Consider the following 23,015-nt stretch of genomic DNA (forward strand, 5'->3'; position numbering starts at 1 on the left):
GTCATGAATAAATGATTTCCTCCTCCTCCTCCTGGAGAGCCCCACACAAGGATGGATGAGGGTGATTGACAGCAGTGTGGAATGTTCTGCATGAGTACAAAAGTTGTTCAAAGAGTGATGCAAATGTAGGATAATCAAAACCTTTTCGAATTATTCATCAGGGTCGGTCGGAACAGGAAAAGTATCAGAAGTGCAGTCCATCGAACAACAAATAATCAATTATCAAATTAATTGCTATTTTTGGGGGATATTATTTAGTATGGAGTATCCACAAAGTCTCTTTACAATATAAAAAGAATATTTAAAAAATGACACATATTTTGATCACATTGCATTTCAATAATTCAGGTTCTCTGTTGATGAAAATAATGAGAAAAATGCATTTAAAAAAAATCAAATGTTTTGGTAATTCAGTCGTTTCAAAATACAATGCTTCTTAGTGTCATATAACCTCATTTTGTCAATTTTGAAGCTATGCACAATCCACATGTGTAAAGTTTTTGTTCATATGCAGCAGTTTGACCATTTTGTCTTTGATACAAAGTAAAATGTCACATACTCAGACTAAAATAGAAAGCATCCATCAATCCTTTTAGATACCGTTTGTCCTCATTAGGGTTGTGGGTGAACTGGAGCCAATTCTACTGGACTTTGGGTGAGAGGCGCAATTTGTATATCATCTGCAGCTATACTATAAGCTATACTGCTTGTCCTGTTTAGGGATGAGGGGAGCTGGAGCCTATCCCATCTGAATTGGAGCAAAAGGCAGAGGATCCACATAGAGACATTCGTTCCCAAGGTTTCAGAGTGAGAATTGAACCAACGCTGCCAGCCACGAAGTTGCCAGATGACCCTTGAGCATTTATGGCTCTCGTATTCAGTATTAACATGAACCCATATTACTTTTCTTGGAGCAGTCTTTTGGCTCTCATGTTTAAATCAATTGGCTTCACAGCCAAGTTGATTCTGCCATTATTGATCTCTGTGAGAACAAAAGAGAATTGGATGAGGTTCCCCTTGGTAGAATTCAAAGCATAACACAGCTTTCATGCTTGCACGCAAATAAAATAAGCTGCCGACAGATGTGAAGTCAGCCCCAAGTGTAAATGTTTTTTTTAAATCCAGGTTAGAAATTAAGTTATATTCTCAGTGCCAATAAGTAAAGTCTTTCAAAGCATGTTTTTTTAAACGTCCTCCAAAATATTGTGCATGACGCGTGTTATATACGTACCTATAAAATTATAAATTGTAAAGCTACCTTTCCTTACCTTTGACACACAATTCCACATAATCTAACCCCTTTCCTCTGGAGTCTCTACTTCACCCGTAAATGAGTCCGTTCATCACACAGTAAATAACACTGTGAATGTAACACTATTTTAAAAATTCTATTCATGAGATGGAAGGCACAACTAAAAAGGGCAAATTAGCCGTGAGAATAAACACATTAGTGTAGCGCGTGGGTGGACACATTAAAAGAGTGTTGCTAATTTAAACCTTTTATATCAATGTTCACTGGTGTTTAGGGTAAATTAAATAAGTTCATCTCCTGAAGAAGCACTCAAGCACAAATGAGAGCTTTCAAGGGAGAAGAGTTTGTTTAAATGTCAGCCTAATTGCAGGAGCGGATTTTTAGGGCAACATAAAAAAAATTTTTTTAAAAAAGACATTTAATCTAAAAGCAGATAAATGTTGAGGAGCATATTTGATATTTATGATAATTGTATGAAGCCAAAACATTAGTTTATACAAACTAAGTTCAAAAGTCAAAAAAGATATTCACATTCCAGGTCCATATGTATTTGAACAATGACAGAGATTTTTTATTTTGCCACCACTGTGACATTTGACCACTTGCTCAAAAGTGATTTGATTTGCCATTGGAGAGCATTAGACTTTTTTGCCTTGAAAAAAACCTTGCATTACTTTTACAGTACGAGTGGCTCATTAGCAATATGCCTAACTTATGTAATCCATTGATGCCGTGCTTGTATTTTTCTTACCGTCATAACAACTTGGAGAAGAAAAAAAAAAAAAAAGAATGAAAATAACAATAATATTCAAATAGTGTGCCTTTTACTTACTGAAGACAAAAGTGTAGGCAACAGGACCCACAAACAAGGAACAAGTGGAGGTGAGGCCTGAAAATAGATCTGCATAAAATAGCTGCTATTCAAAATGCCTTGTTTTCGTGGAACCTTTTAAAGCCGAAATTCTACACTACAATCACATTTTTATTCAAATCTGTGGAGGTGCAAACTCAGTGCCACTGTGGAAATAGATTAGAACTAAATGGTTGCCCCAAAATATTCCACGTGCTCATGATGTCTCAAGAAAACAACCGGCACTCTGCTGCAGAGTGGTTTTCTATCCCTTTTTTCGATATAAAAAGAATGGACTTCAGAATCTAAATGGTACACCTGCTGCTTCACAGTTGTTGAGCTGGAAGGCAAATGAAAGGATACCAAGTAAACGTGGAGCCAACAAAAATATAAATGTGCATCTCGGTCCAAAGTACGCAAGAAACATTTTCATTTCTTTGATGGTTTTTTTATGTCCTGCAAAGGAGTCAAGTTCCAAAAGTATGGGTCGCAAATTTTACATTGATTTGTCCACGTAGAATCTATGCTGCTATTACAAATACAATAAGGCAACGTCACTCACTACCTTGTACAATGACAACTGGGTGGCACGACAGTCATGGCAGCGAAAAAGCAAAGAAAAGCCATTGTTTCTTTTTTGTGCCAAGTATCAGAAATGATCGTTCATAAAAACACTCAATGGAAATACAGTGTTTACTTTTAGACAACTAAATGACAAATTGAGGTATGAAGTAAGCGCAGACGCCTACGTGTCACAAGTACGCAGTTTTGCACGTGGAGCCAAACCTTACTGTCCCCAAGGACAACCACACGGGTCACCACACGTCCTCTTCCTGTCCCAAAGGACACGAAGCTCCTGTGCCGTGTGCTGCGGGGACGACAGCATGTCCAGGTAGCATTCTTTTTCACAGAGCCAGCTGGGATCCTGGCCAGGAGAGGAGCAGTGTTAGTTTACATGGCAAATGGCCAACTGTTTATTTTTGCACGCTGCAAACAAACCTCCATGTTTTGGAGATTAAACAAAACAATGACAGGCTAGGATGGTATTCAAGCATACGGTGTTTAGGTGGGAAACATCAGCACTTGTTTCAACACCTGAATGATATTACCTCCGCAGAGGATGGCGTGTTTTCAAAAAAAGTGTTATCCAAAGACTAAAATTAACTCAAAAACATTTGATACCAAACTTTGTGGTTGACATGTTTGTGTACTTCCATACTTGATTTGGGATAGGGAATTTGTCCATGTTTTCCACCATTTCTGCATGAATAATGCCTGAAACTAGATGCGGACGGTAGTGTAGAAAAAGGTGAACAATTTTGTGCAGCTCCAAAATTGGATTGTTGTCTGTGCTCTACTTAGTGGAATTTGAGTAATGACATCACCCATAAACGTAATATTTAACTCGGGTGCACCTAAATGCCAACAAATCCAATTTGCTTACATTTTGTGCACAACGAGATAATGATAATTACATTCTGGACATGATTCTGAATATATTTTGGAAATGGGGAATTTCATTTAGTTCTAAAAATGCCTTCATCTTCTCTGTCCATACACTCTTGTTCAGAGCACGGATGCAAAGTGTATTTCTATTATCGACACGCGTTACTGTCCAGTGTACAATAAACAAACAAAAAAATGTTTGCTCTAAAAACGCATGGTGAGAATATAACGGAGCAAGCTGGTTTTACACACAGCACAAAGGTTAAGTTTTGGTAGTCCGACAGAACCCTTCAGTAGCTTCCAATTTATATGATTGCAGCTATTTACCTGATACTTCTGAGGTCCAACAGCTGCCATCCATATGCCCATGCTCACATCTTCTCCCTGTGGTGACACATTTATTAGCTCACAACATGGCTTCCAGCAAGGTGCTTGGTCCTCAAAGGCCTACCTGGTAGGCCTTTAGACTCTCTGCATTACTGGCGAGCCACTGCACCAGGTCACGTGACACCACATAGCCCGATCCGCACGCAAAGGCCGGGTAGGCGGGACTGGCGTACTCGAGCTCTTGCCACTTTCCAATGCGATCCACCGCCCAGCTCTGTCTGAAACTGGGTCAAGCACAAAATCGCACATTCACCCATCAATGATCTTTGGTGATCTGGGTACAAACAGCACGCTGCCTGGTCTGTACTTACTTTCCCCACCAGAAATGGCTGCGTTTGAGACCCTTGAGCTCAATCTTCATTAATACCGAGTCCACGTCAATGTAACAATCATCATCAGTCTTCAGAAGCAGACTGAAGTCAATGTTGCCCACAGACCTGTCAAATTGGGAATTATAGTATATTTACATAGTGGAATAAAAAAACAACTTTGCAAACAGTTGCTTTAAACATTAGGTTAGAACACAAAATGTGCCTTGTCAACACTGACATTTGCAAATGTGATGGTATCGAAGAAAAAGATGAGACTCAAAAGACTTACAGTCACAGATAATCTCTTTTAGTGCCACAGTAGGGAAATTTGAAACGATGATTCAGGACGCACAAGGGAAAACTGGAACTAACATTCAGAACTACATCCTTCTGAAGGTCTCATAGTAGAGCGTGACATTAAATTTGAAAACCTCGGCCGATGCCCCGAAGAAAAAATCGTGCACACAAACTCTGAAGGAGCAACCTGTTAGCATATTGCACGAGACTTTAGCAAACCTTGAGAGAGGATTCAACCACAAAAGTAAGCTAGTAACAGTTGACCATTCATCTGTTCATTTTTGTCAATGCTTGTGCTCATTAGAATTGTAAGTGAGTCGGACCCTGTCCCCGCTGTCACACTCACATTTATGGACAATTTTGAGTATTCCATGAAACTAACATTTCAGTGGAGCACAGCGCCACATAGACCGTATTGGAAAATGAAGAATAAAAACTGTGCAGTTAGATATAGGAAGTGTTCATTTGTGAAAGATTGTCCCAAAATGTGTGCCAATTGGAGCCACATATAAGAAAATACAATGCTGGTTTCAACGTCCCAGTTGAGAGGAAAACAGGAGTGACATGATGTAATTGGTGCATCTGCTTTGTGACAGATGCAGTGATATTCATGTATTTGTCAAAAACCTTTTTTTTTTTTTTTTTTTTTTATATCAAATGAATAGCCCACCAATCCCTTGACAAGCTGCACACTTCGTTCTTTGATTGATTAGGCCTCAATGCGGGAGTGTTTAGCGTATGTCTGGATAATTGATGACACACAGTCGCACTGATTGCAAGTATGGCTCTGACAGCGGGACACTTGTGAGGCAATGACACACATTCATTTTAGATGGCTGATTTCCTTGGAGGGCCGGGGCAATTTGGAAACGGAGAGCCGAGTCATTAGAACTTGCCGTACCATTTGTAGAACTGAAGCAGTTTGGAAGGCACGCTCCTGTAGGTGTCCACCACATCTACAAACACCATGTCGCCGTGCCTTAGGCTTTCTTGCTTCAAGGCGGCGTCCTCCTGTCTCAGCCCTGCGGCGTGGCGCTCCATCCTGGATGGACGACCCCGCAGGTGCTCAGACAGACTGCTCCTGTCTGACACACAGTAGGTGGAGACGGCTTGGGTCGTAGAGTTCAGAAAAAGTCCGGAGAACATTTCATATCGCGTCACTGCTTGTAAAACATTGCAAAGTTAATGCCTGCTGGAGGAAAAGTACACGAGGAAAAAAATATATCAAACTATAAGGTGGAGTGTTTGTTTTTTCTGTAACATGCAAGGTATTGTTAACTGCAAATCTAAACTATTCTCCCGCAAAGAGGCTAGAATCGGTTTTGGAGCTAAACTCAAAACTAATGAGTCCCAGATATGGGGGCATCAATAATAGAGCACAATGAGACGAGAAGTCTGTGAGAAGGTAGGAGCCCCGAGGCTGAACCAAGCAGCATCTCCTCACCTGCCAAAGAAAACAAGGCTTTGAAATGTTTACACTGGGAATTGGGACCAACCGTAAATGGTAAAGGTGAATCCTCCGGCCAGGCCAGGAAATCCAAGAGCACCTCTGTGGGGCAGTATGCCTTCTGCAATCTGTGGATTTAAAAACAAGAAGCGCAAAATCTGTTCACTCTGTAAGCCTCAACCCTACCTGCCTGTTTCTTTTACCGAGGAAAACTTGAGTACGCCTCCTCCATCATTGAGCTGCACGCAGGATGAGTTGACTGTGGTCAGTACGTCTGAGTCGGAACTCTCCCATACTAGCGTCCCCTCAAATCCCTGGATAATAAACACAATTTGTTTCCTCATAGCCTGTGTTGCTACAAATTTTAATATCCTACCTTGGGCAAGATGAACTTCTCCACCGGTTTATACCATATTCCGCTTACGAGGGTGCCTGTGCTGATGCCACTGAAGCGAGCCGTTACTATCGCCTCCTATGAACAGACAGACTTGCTCATTAGGAGGCGCTTGTCAACTGGAGGTTGTAAATTCAGCAACAAAAGTAGCGACCTCCTGATCCAGCTGCAGAAGCTTTACGGTCACATTGCTCTTCAATTCAGGGTGGGCGCTTCGGGAAAACACCCCCAGCCTGGTGATCACCACCGGGTGGAGCACCTTAAAATCCAGGGCAACGGCGGACACGTCAGAGGGGACTAGCACCGTGGGGTCCGGCACCATCACGATTTCTCTCTCGGAATCCTGTCCCGCCTCTGAGTCAGAGAACAAAAAAAACCACTATGTGAGCATTATAACAATGCCAACATGCTGAACTCCTTTATTGCTCGTTTTTTTTTTTTTTTAAAGGAAATACCAAGTGACAGCAGAAGACAGAGTGCCTCCGGTAAAGTGATTTCACTGTGAAAAATTCAGACTTAAACTGCACAGGGGTGGAGTTAATGCTGAATTGTAAAAGAGTCACATTGATATGCCGGAGATCAATTAAAAGATTGAGCCTATTAAGCAGGCTATTGTTATGTCGAGCTGAGCAAATCTAGTTAAGTGCTGAATAAAAGTAAAATATATATTGTGTGCGTGCGTGTGTGTGTGCGTGCATGTACAATGACAGGATGGATTCTCTTTTTGTTAGCATCATCCTTGCCACTACTTGATCAAAATATCACAGGTGGATCATTTCTCATATTGACAAAAGCCACATTGAAGAGAAGAAAATAGTGAGATTACTACATAAAAATGTTGCAACCTAAAAAAAGAAGTCATAATGTTCAAGAATATCTTTTTTTTTTGCAGATAAAAAGTCAACTTAACAAGTGATAGTCAAAATTGCCACACAAAAGTCTGCAACCAGCAGTTTTTTTGGAGCAGTACCAGCCATTTATCCATTTGCTAATAACATTAATATATGTTGAACACATTTATTGACGATGAGGAAACAAACTCTAAAAAATGAAAAATTTCTGTCTTTAGTTCTTTCCCAGGGTCAGACAAGCATGTACATTATCACCAATTGTTCCATTGTTTGTCAAACATAATCCAAAGAATGACTTGACATGTTTTACTTGTTTTCCTTCTACTGTTGCAACTTTCTTTTTGCAATATATTTTAATTTTATTACTGAAGTAGGTTTTTGTCTTTTCAGAAAGGCGCTATCCGAGTACAAGGAATGAAATGGTTATCTAAAAAAGGAACAAGCGCTGTCAAGGACATAATAACATACAGAGCAAACATAAAAGTGCAGTTTGAAAATATAGAAATCAGCACTAGATTGTGCAGCCAGAGAAAAGTAGGGCCATAAAAGTCAACAGCACAATGTTATATTCAAACACTTAGAGCTCACAACGCTAAAAACAGAATGTAGTTGGTAAACTTCCAATTTTCAAATTGATTATGGTTTTAAAGTCATGGGAATGAACAGAGGTTTTAGAAACTAATATTGGCCTCAACAGTTTGCGACTTAGATTGAAAATTCTTTCAGAGATTGATACACAATGATGGAGTGACGTGGTGCAGTGTTGACAATCTGCACAAAGGAAGCAGCTAGAAAGATGCTCAGCAGATATTGCACTTTGGTACTCAGTACAGAAAAGAATCTTTTATATCCTTCTTTGTGCCACATCCACTGCTGACACAAAATGACATCAGATCTTCGGATTTTAATTGAAACAGAGTAAGAGTATTCTGATCTAGGGGAACGCCAGTTCTTGGGAGTCGTTTTCAAGAAAAGACACGGGTGGCCAGATAAAGAACGCAATTACAGAAGAGCTTTTTGACATTGCGAGTTGATAGATAGGACCCGTGGCAATAACCAGAAAGAGACTTTTATGACTGTTATTGAGAAGGCAATTTCCAGTTATCAAAACTAGCGGCAAAAGACACAAACAATGTGATGAGATCCATAATTGCTCTTGCAGCAATGTGTCAAGATGACTTTTTCCGAATTTCGCTTTGAGAGACCAGAGGAGAAAATGATTGCAGAGTTCTTCAGTGTCCCACTGTGATGCAAAGAACAATATACCTCCATCCATCCGTCTTTTTTTAAATTATTTATTCGCGGGGAGAGTTGATGCCTTTCCCAGTTAACATTTGGAAGGAGATAGCCTGGACTGTACAAAAGAAAAAGACAAAAATGTCTTGCTGCTAAATTATTAGTCTGGTCATTTATTTGTGGTCTCATGGATTGAGTTTGTACTTGAATGAACCATTCTGAAATATTCATTCAGACTGATACGTTAAAACAACATTAGTTGTTTATTTTTTAGAGGTATTTTTTTTTCTGGGCCAGTGTAACTTTACCTGACAGCAGTAGGTGGTGGCGGCAGTGAGGAGGGTGACCTTTCCAATCTCACAGCAGGCATATAATTTGGATAAGTGAGTTTGGGCTGAACCAATTATTTTGGCCAGCCTGTTTTGATGTACGGTAGAGTGTTTTTTTGGGTGGTGGGGGGTTGTACCAGACTAAAATGTTTAAAGGGGGGGGGGGGGAATGAATTTAATAACTGGCCTCAAACCAGAGTTGTCCTTGTTGATATTAAAATCCTTGAGTTGCCTCAGTGGGTCCTGGAAACATGAACATTTGGTGGGCCTTTTGTGGATAGCCCTTACAGAGTTACCCCAAATTTTAAATGTGCCAAATGTGGTACATTTTGCAAAAGAAACATATTTTTAGAAAGAAAGAAAAAAACAATCACAATAAACATCAGCCACACTTAAGCTACTTCAGCAGATCTCCCGAGACCTGAACACAACCTGAACAGGCGAGTTCATAAGGAGTGTTCAGATTGTCTTTCCTTAATTAAACCCAGTGACCATTTTTACATTTGTATACATGTTCAATTCCAATTTTCTAAACTGAAAATATTTTAAGCATCATAGAATGAATTCATTCATTTGGAACCCAAACTATGGCAGCACTTTAGCATGAAGTGACTGCAGTTGCCCTCAGCTCGTCAGCAGCATTGGGTTTGGTGTTTCAAAGCGTTCTCCTACCTGGCAACAGGCTAGAAACTCTCACTGGGGTTCCAGTCTGGTGTGGTTTTTTTTAGCCAATCAATCACAGTAATGCTATGGTACTTTGAACTCGCTTTTGGCGGTTCTGACAGTAAGTGCGGGTGCCATGTTGACACGTATAATATGGGCATCCTCCAAAAAGCTTGAAGCATAAGTTTTTTAGGTGCTCTAAAATGTCACGCGTTGATTATGGACTTCGGAACCAACACCTGGAGATGATATGGCGCGCCAACTATCACCGACAGAGAAATCTCCTTGGATTGTATTCCATGCTACTCTTTCTCTACAATCTGGGTCCTTGATTCCCACATGGCATGCAAAATTTACTTTCACCTGAAAATAGAACTTTGGACCACTGAGCCATAGTCCAGTTCTTGCTCTCCTTAGACCGGGCGTCACGCTCCTCACATCAGCTCTGTTTCGAGAGTGACTTGATTCGTACTGTGTATTAAATAATGAACAAATTTAATTTGCAGGCTATCTGAATGTTTGGGCTCTACAAACGTCACCTTGATCCAAAGTGGTTGGGGAGAAAAAAAAAAAAAAACATTCTCACTGCCGTCTCAAGCAGATCTGCTAATTATACAAACAAAATCCTTGTGATTAATGCACCACAAACAGACATCTTCAATCAGCTTTTATTAGTCTGCTTACGGATATTAAGTTAAATATTGAGCTGGATTTACAAACCTAGCAAAGGCCTTTCCTCTTGCACCTCCGAGCATCAAAGCATAGAATCAAATGGCACTTAGAGATATTAACACGACTGGGGAAAAAGGCCAGGACAAATGAGACGTCACCGCCATGACCCATAAGCCTATTCTGATGAGCCGTAATTATGTTTTCGTGAAGCCAAGCGGCGGTGTGCCTGACAGAAGCTGAAAGACATAAACAATTACCTTCCAACCGATGCTGAGCCTGTTCAATTATTTCACAAGACGTCTTCTAGTACTTTAGAATGTACGTCACAAACGCCTAAGCGGCGACATTGACGGCAGACTTCATTCTTTGACCATGGCTATGGAGAGAAAAAATAAAGTGTCCTTGAGCTGCAAGCGAGGCGGAATAAAAGATGTTTTACCTCTATTCAGAACGAGCATTCATTTGCTTCTTTCGACTCGACTCACCCCTCAGTAGTGACAGTTGGATGTGAAAGCAAGAGAATTCTCCTTAAACACCTGTACATTTAAAGCTACGCATTTGTGTGACATGCAGTATTTCTGTTACCTGGCTCAGTGATGTTGAGTAGGGAGCAGGAGTAAGGATCTTCTCGGTCCTCCTCTGGGATGGCGCATCCATGTTTGCCCACAATAAACTTCACCCCCACTCTGAAAACAAGGACATACAATTGTTTTGCAAAACCTTGCCTAGCAGTCCACGTCTCGTTACCATGGTAACTAAGCGGTTTGCTAGATAGGGTCATCATGCTGCAACTGTGATCTTGGCTTCAGAGGGTGACGGATGTGGACAGTATTGCCCGAAGGGCAGATAAAGAAAATAAGTTTGGTTCTTTGTCACCAACTGCTGCAGGCTTTGTTTTAACTTCAGCAATCTGTCCTGGGAGAGAATAAAAACACAAGTTGGAGCTGGAACCTTACTGACCTGTGCTTGAAGTGAGGGTGTTGGAGCAAGTAGCCCAGCCAGGTGTCCCTTATGGCTTGTCGCAGTGTGTAATGCTGTCTGGCTGATAAAACTCCCACCAGAACTTCATAGGACGGTACCACTCCATCTGCATTGGATACAAAAGATCCAGCATGACAACAGTGCCTACAGAAAAAAACTCATATGTCCGTCAGAATTCTATTTGAATTGCGAATTTGAAATACTGTAGTAATTTGACATGAAGCGAGCGAATGAGAGATGCTGAGTTCGCATTCATCACCTAGAAACGCCCCGACATTGCTCAGCTGTCACATTTTTGTGACTTAAAACTCGCACTAAGCTTATGTACAGTATAGTGCATAAGCGTAAACCCGAATTTCCCTTATTAGCGACACAAACCACAAACACCAACAATAACCGACGAAGCGAACCAGCGAGTGCAAAGTTAGCCAAGCGTGCGTCTGCGTCCAAAAAGTTGCCGGAGAGAGGAGGTGAAGCCCCGCCGTCAAACGTCAAAGTACCCGAGAGTGTGTCGTCGTCTTCCAGCGGCGTGGGGCACCGTCGTTGAGCCAACCACAAGTGCACCAGTACAGCGAGAGCACAGGGCAGAAGAACCAGCGCTAGCCTCCGCATGGACGGAACGCTTCATTTACCCGAAGTAACGTCGAGCAGAAGCGGAGTGCAGGTTTTTCCCGAGCGGTGCTGTTCGCACTGAGGACCGTTCGGAATGGGAGCTTCATTTGAGTACCGCAGATCTGTCTCGGAATACTTCTCAGCACCGCCTCATGTCCGCCTCTGATGCTGCGAGAGCTGAACCAATGGGGGCGAGGAGCTTTGCCGAGGTGCATTGTGGAACTTGAAGTTCACAATGAAGCCGATGCATGCTAGCGAATTAAATAAACAAAAAATTTGGATAATGAAATGATTAATTATTATAGTAGTCATGATGAAATTGTTAATGTCATTATTACTATTATTTAAACAAGAAGATTCACACAACGCAACAGCTAGTAATGGCTCATATGATGTGAACAGAAAAAGTGACCTTAGATCACAGGTGTCAAACTGAAGGCCAGGTTATATTTTGATTTAATCAGTCTGCTTTCACGAAGAAGTGTCTGAGAATATTTACTTTTGACAACCCTAAATTTTGAGGGATTGGACAATTTTACATGAACAAGATATCAAATGATTAATCGATGATTACAAATGGTTATCGAAATTAATATTCAACAGGTTGTCGATTAAGTGATTAATTGTTGTATCACTAGAGTGGAGCAACTCTAACTTGACAACAATACTAAATGAAGGGCTCACACAGTGTTATTATTATTATTATGCAGTTTAGCCATTTCAGCATTAAAATATTTAAGGTGGCAATGATTGGACTCTACAACAGATAATAATTTCTTGTACTTATTTTTAAAAAAACAGAATAAATGCGAGTAGGATTCCGCAATAAAGTGTCTTCAACCTTGGCAATTCCAAGGTATAAAGAACCTGTGATGTCACTTCACTGCTTGATAAAACACTTGTGACTTCTGAGATTATAAATCAACACGACAGGGGAATGACAGAATAGTGGAAACAAATCAGGATGTTATCGCTGACATCAGCAAGCTATAAATTCTTTGGGGGGAAGTGTTTTATCTTCTACCATTTTGCTTTATTTCTGTCTGTCATTAAGAGGTAATCATCCCTTTGCTGCGTGCATAAAAGATGTGGTGAGAGTGAGTGATTTGATACAATCTTAAATCTTAGCTATTTTGTTTTGTACTAAAAGAATGTTTCCACCTCATGATCACATAAAAAGTCAGCCATTAGCAAGTTCTTGCACTCATACAGTAAGAAAATTCTTATCTATGGAATTAGTCCTTCTGTAATCAGTGGCCACTTGTGGCCATCAAATAAAATGCACATTGAGGGAGATGAGTCCCATTTGATATATTTCTTTAATTAGTTTTTCCATCAAGATTTACAAAGCTTGCTAATTAAATGCATTTTTTTTTTCTTTTTACAAAAACAATAATAGCATTTTAGAATACAACTGCACACTGTCAACATATTGAACCTCAGGTGTGATTACATGTGCAGAGTAGCCTCGTGGAAAGTCGACAAAGAGGCGATCTTTCAAATCATAGCAGTTCTCTAGTTTGGATCACAAAACCATGCAAAGTGTATCCTCACCCATTATATTTATTGTTTAAAATTTGGCACCATCCTCACTAGCTCAGTGAAGACACCCCAAGAGTGATCTCAGGATTTTGTAAATAAATACCGGTAAGAATAATCCAGAAATGATTCTCCAGAGGATGTTTCATCATCATTTCTGGAAATTTGATAAGTAATACAATGACTGTTCAAGTAGCAAGAGGAAAGTAACTCCCGTTTCACAGATTTAACACCCTCTGTGTTATCCGGTTTTAAGAATTCTCACATGATATTAATAACTGAGTGATCTTATAAATAACAAAGCGCTCTAGGTATCATACAAGCTTAGTAGCACACTACATTTAGCAGTCAGTGCTGTGCAACAAATATTCAATAATACTACGGATAATAACATTAATAAACAATTATTGACATTTCATCGTAAAAAGTTGTAAATGCTATTTAAATACCATGTAAAGGACAGTGTGCTTTTTCCTCCCAATAAACCACCCAACCAACCAAACAAAAAGTAAATGTGCGTTAGCGCGGTGTGACGACAACACCGCTCTCACAAGAATTGGCACCGAAACATACTGTACACGGGAAAAAGATCGACAGCTGCTTGTAAACAGAGGCGGCGGTCAATACAGGAGCAGAGCAAAACACCGGCCTCCATTTTGGTTTGAATGTCAAAGGCCCGGCCGTTCACTCTGAAACGGCAAAACAAAGAGCCAGGAAACATGCCCAGAAAACACTTGACAGCCTGCAACCTGCAATTGGAAAGTATTCCAATCGGAAGCTGCACGATGTGATGAAAGACTGATTGAAGCATCAATGGAAGGAAAGAGCGAAGGTAGAAATGAATCAGGGTGCGGTAGGGAAGGTTTATTACTTCATTTGGACTAAAAGGCTTGCACAGTGATCAGCGCCTACAAGTTCCGTCACTTGAACAAACAGATTAGCTTGCTTGGCTCTCACCAAAACACTTCAGTCTGTTCGGGGCTCTCAAATAACAGTTCATTAGTGAAATGAGCCAGGTGTCATGTTTTACTGGTGCTTTCAGTGCATGCTGCGGCAAATAGCTCGCACACTGAAAGGCACTGACGATGGAAAGATGGAAAGATGTTTACTGGGCACACGTTTGTTTCCTGAGGCAAGATCGGATCGAGCACGATTAACGAAAAGTAGATAGGAAAAAAAAAACCCACCTCTCACCTCATGAAGCACTGAGCAAGGCTGTTCTCTAACAACAAAGCAATAACAAACCTATTGAACAAGACTGCCCCCCTGTAGAACCCCTCAGCCGCCAGGACGGAGCCGACCAACACCAGGGTCCAGTCAAAGTGGACGCCCGTGGCAAGTCGCTTCAGGTGTGGTGAAGACAAAGAAGGCAGGCGACGCCGCGCTCAGCGTGCGGCTCATCAGAGGATGGCGCAGAATAACTTCTTCTCCCGGAACGGGTTCTCCGAGGCCGGCACGGGCACGATGAGAGGGTCCTCGCGTATGTGGGCGTCGCAGTAGGCCATCAAGTCTGCGGCGGCTTTGGACACCTGTTGGCAGACCAGGTCAAGATAAAAAAAGAACACCAAAAAAATTACTCCAAATCTTTTGAAGAATCTTTGGGTTTCTAAAAAATAAAAAATGTTTTTGCAGACCCCCTGAGCTATCCACCCCAATGAAAAAAAAATGTTAGTGCTCATCAGACATTGATTATGAATTATAGTTGACTATTCATGCCTTGTGACTGTGGATATTTCTTGGACAGACATAGCTGACGGTGCATGACAACCTAAAGCTGTTTGTTATTATAGTCAGTGAGATAAAAATTGAATCTGAGGTCAGGGGGTGATCTGCACAGGCGGGAAAAAAAACAAGGAAATATTTCTTGGGGTGTCATTTGAAAGAGCTTAAAAGTTGAATCATGGGGTTCAACTTTTAAGCTTACTTAAGCTTACGCACACTTTTAAGCCTAACCCAAATCATCTTCCAAACACAGTAAAATGACATGAAAGATTGTCAAAATATTTTTTTGGGGTGGTGGTGGTGGCATGGAAGTTTTAAATTGTGCAATCGTGCAATGTGTGGAACAAATGACCACAACTTATTTGGTACGTTATTAGGATGACAACGCACGTCTGGGAAAGTGACGAAACATCAAAAGCTGTGGCGTGCAGAGAGTGGACACACATACAGGACTCCACTCAGGATCTGAGTGGCACGTTATGGGGGGTGTTGGCAAATGGAGGAAAGAGGAACAGCTGCATCAAAGAGATGGCCAAGGCTCCGAGATCGATGCGGAGGACACAAACATCTGACGTCCTGTCCGTTGGACTCAATGCAAGGCATGAAAACCACACGAGCACTCTGCGTGTGCTCGTCAATACAGATTATTATGACACGTCTATTTTTATCAGCACACAACATGAAGGTGTTTTGTCATGTTTGAGAAGGAAAGGTTTATATGGTGATATTGAATACTACACTCCATAGAATCCATTTTCCCGCAACAAGCTGCCTCCTTGTCGATTCATCTTTGTTATTATTTACGCGGGTGACACAGCACCTTTGCTGTGGAGCTCCTCTGACTTTTGCACTGACTCGGAGCGAGATGAGAAGTCGATATGTCATTGCAACACACCCTGGGCTCCCTACTGCAGAGAACAGGTGACATTTTCTTTGCTGGACGTGACAAGTCACAAGTTTCCAAAACAATTTGTGCAAACTGTGAGCCTGACTGGGATTTATTTTCTTCTTTGTAATTTCTGAGACGCTCAGAGAGGAAGATCAATAGAGCTATTAAATGTCAACTAATTATAACTATTTTAGTGGAAATGGCACAATTTGGGATAATAGGGTGGTGTTTATTATGAATGTAATATAATGTTATGAACTTAAAAGCAACAATATTTTGAGCTTGAAAATAATTTCACTAGGCTGATGGTGGACAGCTTGGACACCTCTCTGATGTTCTTTGGGTCTAGTGCTTGTAGTTAGTTAAAAACTAAACTGAAATTGGACATTTTACTTAAATAAAAATGAATAAAATTAACACACGTGAAAAAAATTATATAGCATTCTCAAAAGACATCATTTGACAAGATTAAATTTGTGCAACCTTAAAGTTAATATCGTGAGGATAGGTTGGTGTTGGTTTCCTCTCATATTTCCAAAACATTGATTTAGTAGCTTCATTGAAGACTTCTAAACAGCCTATTGGTGAGAATGCGAGTGTGAATGTCTTTTCAATATGTGACATGCATATAGGCTTGGCTGTTAAAGCCTTGGCTCCAGAACAGTGAAGAAACACTGCCTTAGAGGACCTAATTTACTTATCATGGCAGTATCCCGTCTCTATAAAGAGAGAATTTGAGCAAAGACTTTCATAACGACGCAAATAAAGTGCATAATAACTCTGTTAGTCAAAGTGAATTATAGTGCAAATTTAGGTTGGGTTTTTTTTTTGCTGAGAAAGAGAAATGTGTGTGCGTGGGCGGGTGGGTGTGTTTAAGGTCCAGACTGGCTGGTAATTACACTGCAGCCCGGCGATGCAGGAAGTGTCCTTCTAATTAACACAGTTCACGTTCCTTTGGCTGATTGAGCGATTAATGAGAAGGTCCCTCAATGAGGCACCCGCTCTTGTCACAGATACACACTCCGGCTCGTCGCGTCCCTTAATTAAATCCAAAGAAACCGGCAGACATCGTCAACAATGCTTCCTCCTCTGCTTCCTCTTTATCCCGCTTTTTATTCATGCATGCCCTCCACTTCACAAGCTATTAGATGACAAAAATACAAACTGGAGATGTGATGGAACTGAAAATAAACCATCGTCAGTGATTTGTGCACCCCCAGGGAATTGAACACTTGTTACTTTACCTGCTGTTGCATCCTTTTGAAATTTGTGGTTTATAGATAAATGGATGCGGGTCTGGATTCATGCAAGAATGAAAGGGATGCATAATATGATAATATTAAATAATATTAACGTTACCATCAATTATAAGCATTCCCATTTTTTTGGATAAAACAAAAGACACTAAAAACTTTTCAGCACACTTGCACAGTGCTCGAAGAAAAGAAAATCACTAGACACAGCATTGCTGCTGGTAAAATTCTTAAACGGATGATCAAAACTGAACTGGCAACGGCTCCTGCATGAGCAAAACAAAACAGAAAAGCTAAATCAGCTAATGTCACTGTTGTCTCAGGTTTTTTTTTAAAAATAATTCCAAAAGCTGTCACTCTATCGATCAAGATCTTAAATGCAGTGAGTTTTACCTCTATTTATGTCTTTTTACATCATGTTATCTGCGAAGGCTGAAAAAAAGAAAACATTGAGCCAATTTTATAGATAGTCATAGAATTCATTACTTCCCACCATTGTTCATAGGTCACATGACTGACAACCAACGGTAGTTACAATAGCATCTTTTAGTGAATAAATACTGCTACATGATTTTTTTTAATTTTTTTACTTTACATATGGATGTTGGAGTTTGAAGATAATTATAATCAAATATGTTTTTGAAGCGGGGAGGATTTTCATGCCGGCAAGCAGGTTTAGTAGTGCTAAGCATGGCTGAAGGATGACGAGAAGCACTGAAGATACGTGGCAGGCTTCCAGCCTCGTCTGCTGTGGGGAAATCTTTCTCATAACCCGCGACGGGTATAATGAACGACTTGATGACGCAAACTTTAAAGTCTCTCCATCACACCCCGCAAAATTAAAAACAATACCACAGGATTGATTATGAAAAATTAGAGCGCAGAATGGCTCGCATAAAGAAACCTTCGGGAGCTAACAAAATATTTCCTTTTTTTACCTTAAAAGTAAAAGATCATGCTCCCACAACACAAAAAATATTTTTAAAAGGGTGTGCTAGGCTAGGCTACGTTAAGCACAGTTTGAAACTAAGCAAGCCTGATTGCACTCATCATCACAAATTCATATTTCAGTTTCAGAGATGAATTCCTGAAGAAAAAGAAACACTCTTCAAGCGACATACCTTTATCCTATCCATGCACGCCTCCATCTTGAGCTGCTCCACAGCTTTCCTGGCTTGGGAGATGCTGGCTGTGCTGTTGTTGGCGATGCCGTCTTTCATGGTGCACCCTGTTGCCCCCAAATGCACAGAGGTTAGGATGCTGGAAGCAACAATTAGCGAGCACAAGGCTGAGATTGGAAGACATTTTTCCCGCTAGCAATTATGGCTCCCACATACAATTATTTTCATAATTCGATAGTCACCAATAATTCGATTCGTCGACAAATAGAATCATTATGTGAACTGCAGTTTATCGCATTGGCAAGCAGCTGCTTTTAAAGAACCATTATCAGCTTTAAGATATGATAATAGTAATTGCAACTTTGACAAACATTGCATATGCATTGGCTTTGACGGCAATGATGTTCCCCGCCAACTAGCCAAAAAGCTGCTATTCCTGTTTAACTTATCATTAAAGAGTGTCGCAAATAATTCCAATTAAATTCAGATGTTCTTGGAGGCTTTCCTTTATGCACAATTCATTTTTTCTCATCTTGATCGAGACAGGTTTCAATGAGTTCCATGGTATAATTAAGGCCTTGAAAATTCTTCTTAATTATTCCCCCCCCCCAAATTGAGCTGTATATTTTATAGGAAAAGTTTGAAATTAATTTAGTTTGTGCTTATTTCTGTTTTGCATCACAATCACTTGCATTTTAACAGTGGTTTGTAGATATTTTACTGTCTATGTAGCTCTGGTTAAGAAAGTGTAACATTATTGCATATTTGCTTCCAGGTCCAGGATTGACAACCCACCGCCATGACATCGTGGGCAACACCATCCCCAGGAAATCAAGCCTTTTATAATCATGGGTGCGGTGCATGTGCTTATTTTTGGTCATGATGATGGCACCCGTAGACTCAAAATGGTGTTTTGTTTTTTTCCTGAAGTCGAATTGCTCTCCGGTCTGGGCCTTTCCCCTCGATTCTTCCTCACCCTTCCAATTTTTTTTCTTTATAACTGCGTCGTTTAATTCAAAACAGAACACCGCAAAGCCGAGATATTTGAATAGGACCATCAGGAGAGAACATGGCAAGAGGACCAAATGTGATTTTACCTAAATATCAGTGATGTGCAGACTTACCTGATAGTGTTTTTTCCAAATTGGAGGATTCCGGGTTGACTCCACCCAGCACACACCACTCACACAAGCACACACACACACGCAGTCACACTCTCTCACACGCTCACGCACAAAGAGGATCTGTCAAATGTCATAAGCTAGGAGGAACCCCCCAGCCTCGTCGCGGTGGATCCCGCTGAAGGAACGCGGCTTTGTGGCCTCGGCAGATCCGCAGCGTGAGTCGTGCGAGGAAGGAAAGAGATGAGGAGTACCGCGGCTGGGGCTCGGAGAGATGCTAGCAAAAGGGGGGACACATCCGTGTGACGACGATATTCGCGGCGCCGTGTGGGGCAGGAGCTGCTGAAAGCGTGTTTTCCCACGGCGGACGCCGACCCTGAACGCACCAGTGATGTCTTCTCGATGCAGCAGAAGACATGAAAACCAGCGGCAGGCTTCCCCAATTTGTTCTCCTTTACCTCAGCTTTGACATCAGAGCCCCGCCCCCCTCCTCATAAGAACAACCGGAAATATACACAATCCTTTACAAATGTTATACTTTCTGTTATTTGCAAAACTACATTCTAATTTTCTCGAGAAAAAAATAATGTTCCTATAATTACCATTACTATAGAATTTTCTATATGGCATATGTGATCAAAATGTGAACACTTATTAACCTTAAAATATTGCTGCGACTTTCAGCTTGGCCTACTTAGGGCAAGTTACTTGCTTGATTTGTTGAGCGGAGTTTTTTATTGGTTTTGCATCGTCAACTATTCTGGACAGCTCAAAAAATGTTGATCCTGTTTTGCCTGCAACTTAGACTGCAATTGAAATGTTGGGCCCTTGAGTAATTTAGTCTGACGCACACAGATACACCAAAGAAGTGACACAGGACACAGTGGTGTAATAGTTCTTCAAATATTTATACATATATATATATTTATATTTAGAATATGCTCATCACTGTTTGTTCACGCATACCCACATACAAACAAAATATGACCTATCAAACTTAGTCCAAAATGCACAATCACGCCAGTGAGGTCGATTGGATCCGACACCATCCAAGAAAGTTCATTTATGCATAGCTCAAGTTTATCGAGAGAAAAATACTTTCTGGTCTGTTTCAACACAGACACGAAAAGTTCTTCACATCATCCTTACTTCGTTCTGTCACACTCTTAGAAATTGCAAAAAAAAAAAAAGGTGATTCTTGTAAAATGTTTGGTCGTGGAAAAGACATTCAAGGAAAAAGTAAACAAAGGGTGGTCCTGTGCAGTAGAGAGGCTGCACGTAATGAGGCACGATGAGGGGACAGAAATACAAGAGGAGCGCATCACAAGGAGAACAGTCTCATTCATAAACAAATATTCCCTTTCTTGTGAACAAGAGTGAAATGTAAGCCATTGCTGCAGCAGGCTCCAAAAGCTAAACAATAAAAATGATGAACTATTGCATGTAATTTGATATTGCTCTCTGCGGATGAAAGATAATTGGGTTGACATTTACTAAAACGGACCATGCTAATGGACAAAGTAAAAAAGTGCAGCAACTTGGTGAGGGAATGTAAAATAAGAAAGCAGCATGAAAGGAGCGAGTCATTTGGTTGCCTGTTAGAAAGCGTACAGGATCTGAGGGAAATGAAACATTGTTACGTGAGGCTTCGAAAAAGGCTCAGATACAGGAGAGACAGAAGCGGTGTGAGAGGTTGCATGTGGTGCGCTGGCCTGCAGACAATTTCCAATAAATAAAAGCAATCTCAACATCACACAATGGATAAAAGGTGGACTTCTAAGAGCGCGTCACCTCCACACAGTCAAGCGTCATTGTGGCATGCAGGACTAACACGTTGGCCTGTCCTTTCTCGTTCGTTTATTTGAGACATGTCGAAAGCCCGGACGAGAATGTTTGGCTTTTTAGCCAAGCTAGCAGCTTTAACAGGGAAAAGTGAGCGGCAGGCAAGGGAAACAACAGATGATGGAAAGTAATAAAGTGTCTATTGCAGCCATGACTAAATCATTAATTCAATATATCTATATATATGGCTCGGCTTAAAAGTCAAGCAGGGTATTGAGACAGTCATTTATTTCTCTCCATGGGACGAGGAGGAGGAGTGAGAAAAAGCAGCAGCTTCTCTTGCTGAGGTGGAACCACTTCTCACCTTCTCACATGTACGCGCACACACACACACACTCAGCCCGCGGCATAGCTGCTTAAGAAAGAGTAGAACATGGGCAGCTTCATGCGCTGCTGGTCCCGCCGACACCAGGCCATGACGGTGCCCTCGCTGTTGGCCGTGTACAGGTGGTGGCCGTCGCACGAGTATGTCAGGCTGAGGCACACAGACATAAGATGCTTGTCACAGCAAATGTATAGGAAGATCTCAAGAAGCGCACGGCGGTAACACGATACCTGATGATGGGCTTGCATGACTTGGGAAAGGTGATCTCTCTCACTGGTTTCAAGTCCCACGTGCTCCAAAGTCTAAAGGGACACGAGGGAACAACAAATAAGTTACTTTGTAAACCAGTTTATTGCTTTGTATTCTCTTTTAGTAGTTTTTTTTTTACATGTACAGTAAATATTAAAATAAAGGGCTATTTTTATGTATTAATATTATGAATATTGTCTCTGTGTGCCCTGCGATTGGCTGGCAACCGGTTCAGGGTGTCCCCCGCCTACTGACGGATGACGGCTGGGATAGGCTCCAGCACACCCGCGACCCCCGTGGGGACTAAGCGGTACAGAAAATGGATGGATGGATAATTTCAATGAGAACATTTAATTTGATATACAAATAAACTTACTTATAATATATATGTTTAACTCTTTTGTCATATGCTCATAGAAATAATCTAAAAAAAACAAAACAACTCACCTGACAACGCCATTTTCCAGCCCGCCAGCAATGACGTTGACCGATACGCCCTCCGGCTGATTGGAGAACGCTACGGAGCAAATGATCTCTCTGCAGTGCACATGACCGATAAGATCTCCGTTAACAGTCCAAAGACGCAGATCACTGCCACCGCCGACTGAACACATTAAATCAGCAACAATGACAAAAAAAAACAACAACAACGATACAAATGAGCATATATAACCTTAAAATGCATGGATATTCGTGAATTCAATCTAACACATAGAATGGTCTCTCAAACGCTGCTGGTCTCAAACTGAGTAGACATCTCACCTGAGTCACAAACTGTTGCAATGTCACCTGTGGTCTCACTGGCAGAAACTGCCGTTACTGGGCTTTTGTGGCCAGTAAGGCTTTGCACATAACAGAGCCTGGAACAGAACCCGTCAAAACATGATCTTATTCATCACACACATACAAGCAAGGAGGCGTGTAGGGGCCTCGATGGGCACCATGCTGACCTGTTGAGATCCCAGAGGATGCAGGTACCATCTGTACTGACGCTGATGAGGATGCTGTAAGGTTTGCACACAAAAAGGCCGGTAACCAGCCCCGTGTGTCCGTACAGGTGAACCTGAGACTCCACCTCCATCTCCGACTGCAAAGCAACAGACATACGTTAGAGAAAAGCAACGCTCACATTGGTACTCCTTTTTTTTTTTACAAAATGTTTTTGAATTATTTTAGGGGGGAAATGAATGCAACCAATATTAAAGAATGTTAACGCTCTGTGGGCT

General features: G+C 41.2%; 3 protein-coding genes across 5 annotated transcripts in view; all 3 read right to left on the reverse strand.

The window, feature by feature from the left end:
• Positions 1-1,765: 1,765 nt before the first annotated feature.
• b3galnt2 (beta-1,3-N-acetylgalactosaminyltransferase 2) lies at positions 1,766-11,882 on the reverse strand. Its single transcript, XM_061284473.1, has 12 exons — positions 11,617-11,882; positions 11,096-11,222; positions 10,721-10,821; positions 6,539-6,738; positions 6,367-6,462; positions 6,194-6,304; positions 6,040-6,118; positions 5,445-5,628; positions 4,247-4,372; positions 4,000-4,159; positions 3,876-3,932; positions 1,766-3,027 (listed from the first exon to the last, which is right to left on the reverse strand). Exons 1-12 carry the CDS (start codon positions 11,726-11,728, stop codon positions 2,890-2,892), a joined length of 1,491 nt encoding a protein of 496 aa, XP_061140457.1. The 5' UTR covers positions 11,729-11,882; the 3' UTR covers positions 1,766-2,889.
• Positions 11,883-13,033: 1,151 nt separating this feature from the next.
• LOC133158672 (guanine nucleotide-binding protein G(I)/G(S)/G(O) subunit gamma-4) lies at positions 13,034-19,854 on the reverse strand. The gene is made up of 3 exons (XM_061286023.1): positions 19,377-19,854; positions 18,253-18,359; positions 13,034-14,796 (listed from the first exon to the last, which is right to left on the reverse strand). The coding sequence occupies exons 2-3, from the start codon at positions 18,349-18,351 to the stop codon at positions 14,668-14,670; spliced, it is 228 nt and encodes a 75-aa protein (XP_061142007.1). The 5' UTR covers positions 18,352-18,359; positions 19,377-19,854; the 3' UTR covers positions 13,034-14,667.
• Positions 19,855-20,262: 408 nt separating this feature from the next.
• The window catches only part of lyst (lysosomal trafficking regulator), a 35,747-nt gene continuing 32,994 nt past the window's right edge, over positions 20,263-23,015 (reverse strand). For all 3 annotated transcript variants that reach the window (XM_061286019.1, XM_061286020.1, XM_061286021.1), the window contains 5 exons: positions 22,740-22,876; positions 22,552-22,649; positions 22,237-22,393; positions 21,771-21,842; positions 20,263-21,690 (listed from right to left, as the gene is read on the reverse strand). In XM_061286019.1, the coding sequence (XP_061142003.1) occupies positions 21,552-21,690; positions 21,771-21,842; positions 22,237-22,393; positions 22,552-22,649; positions 22,740-22,876 (603 nt within the window). In that variant the 3' untranslated portion in view covers positions 20,263-21,551. The remainder of the gene's footprint in view (positions 21,691-21,770; positions 21,843-22,236; positions 22,394-22,551; positions 22,650-22,739; positions 22,877-23,015) is intronic.

The sequence above is a fragment of the Syngnathus typhle genome, linkage group LG8 (assembly GCF_033458585.1).
Source record: "Syngnathus typhle isolate RoL2023-S1 ecotype Sweden linkage group LG8, RoL_Styp_1.0, whole genome shotgun sequence".
NCBI lineage: Eukaryota > Metazoa > Chordata > Actinopteri > Syngnathiformes > Syngnathidae > Syngnathus > Syngnathus typhle.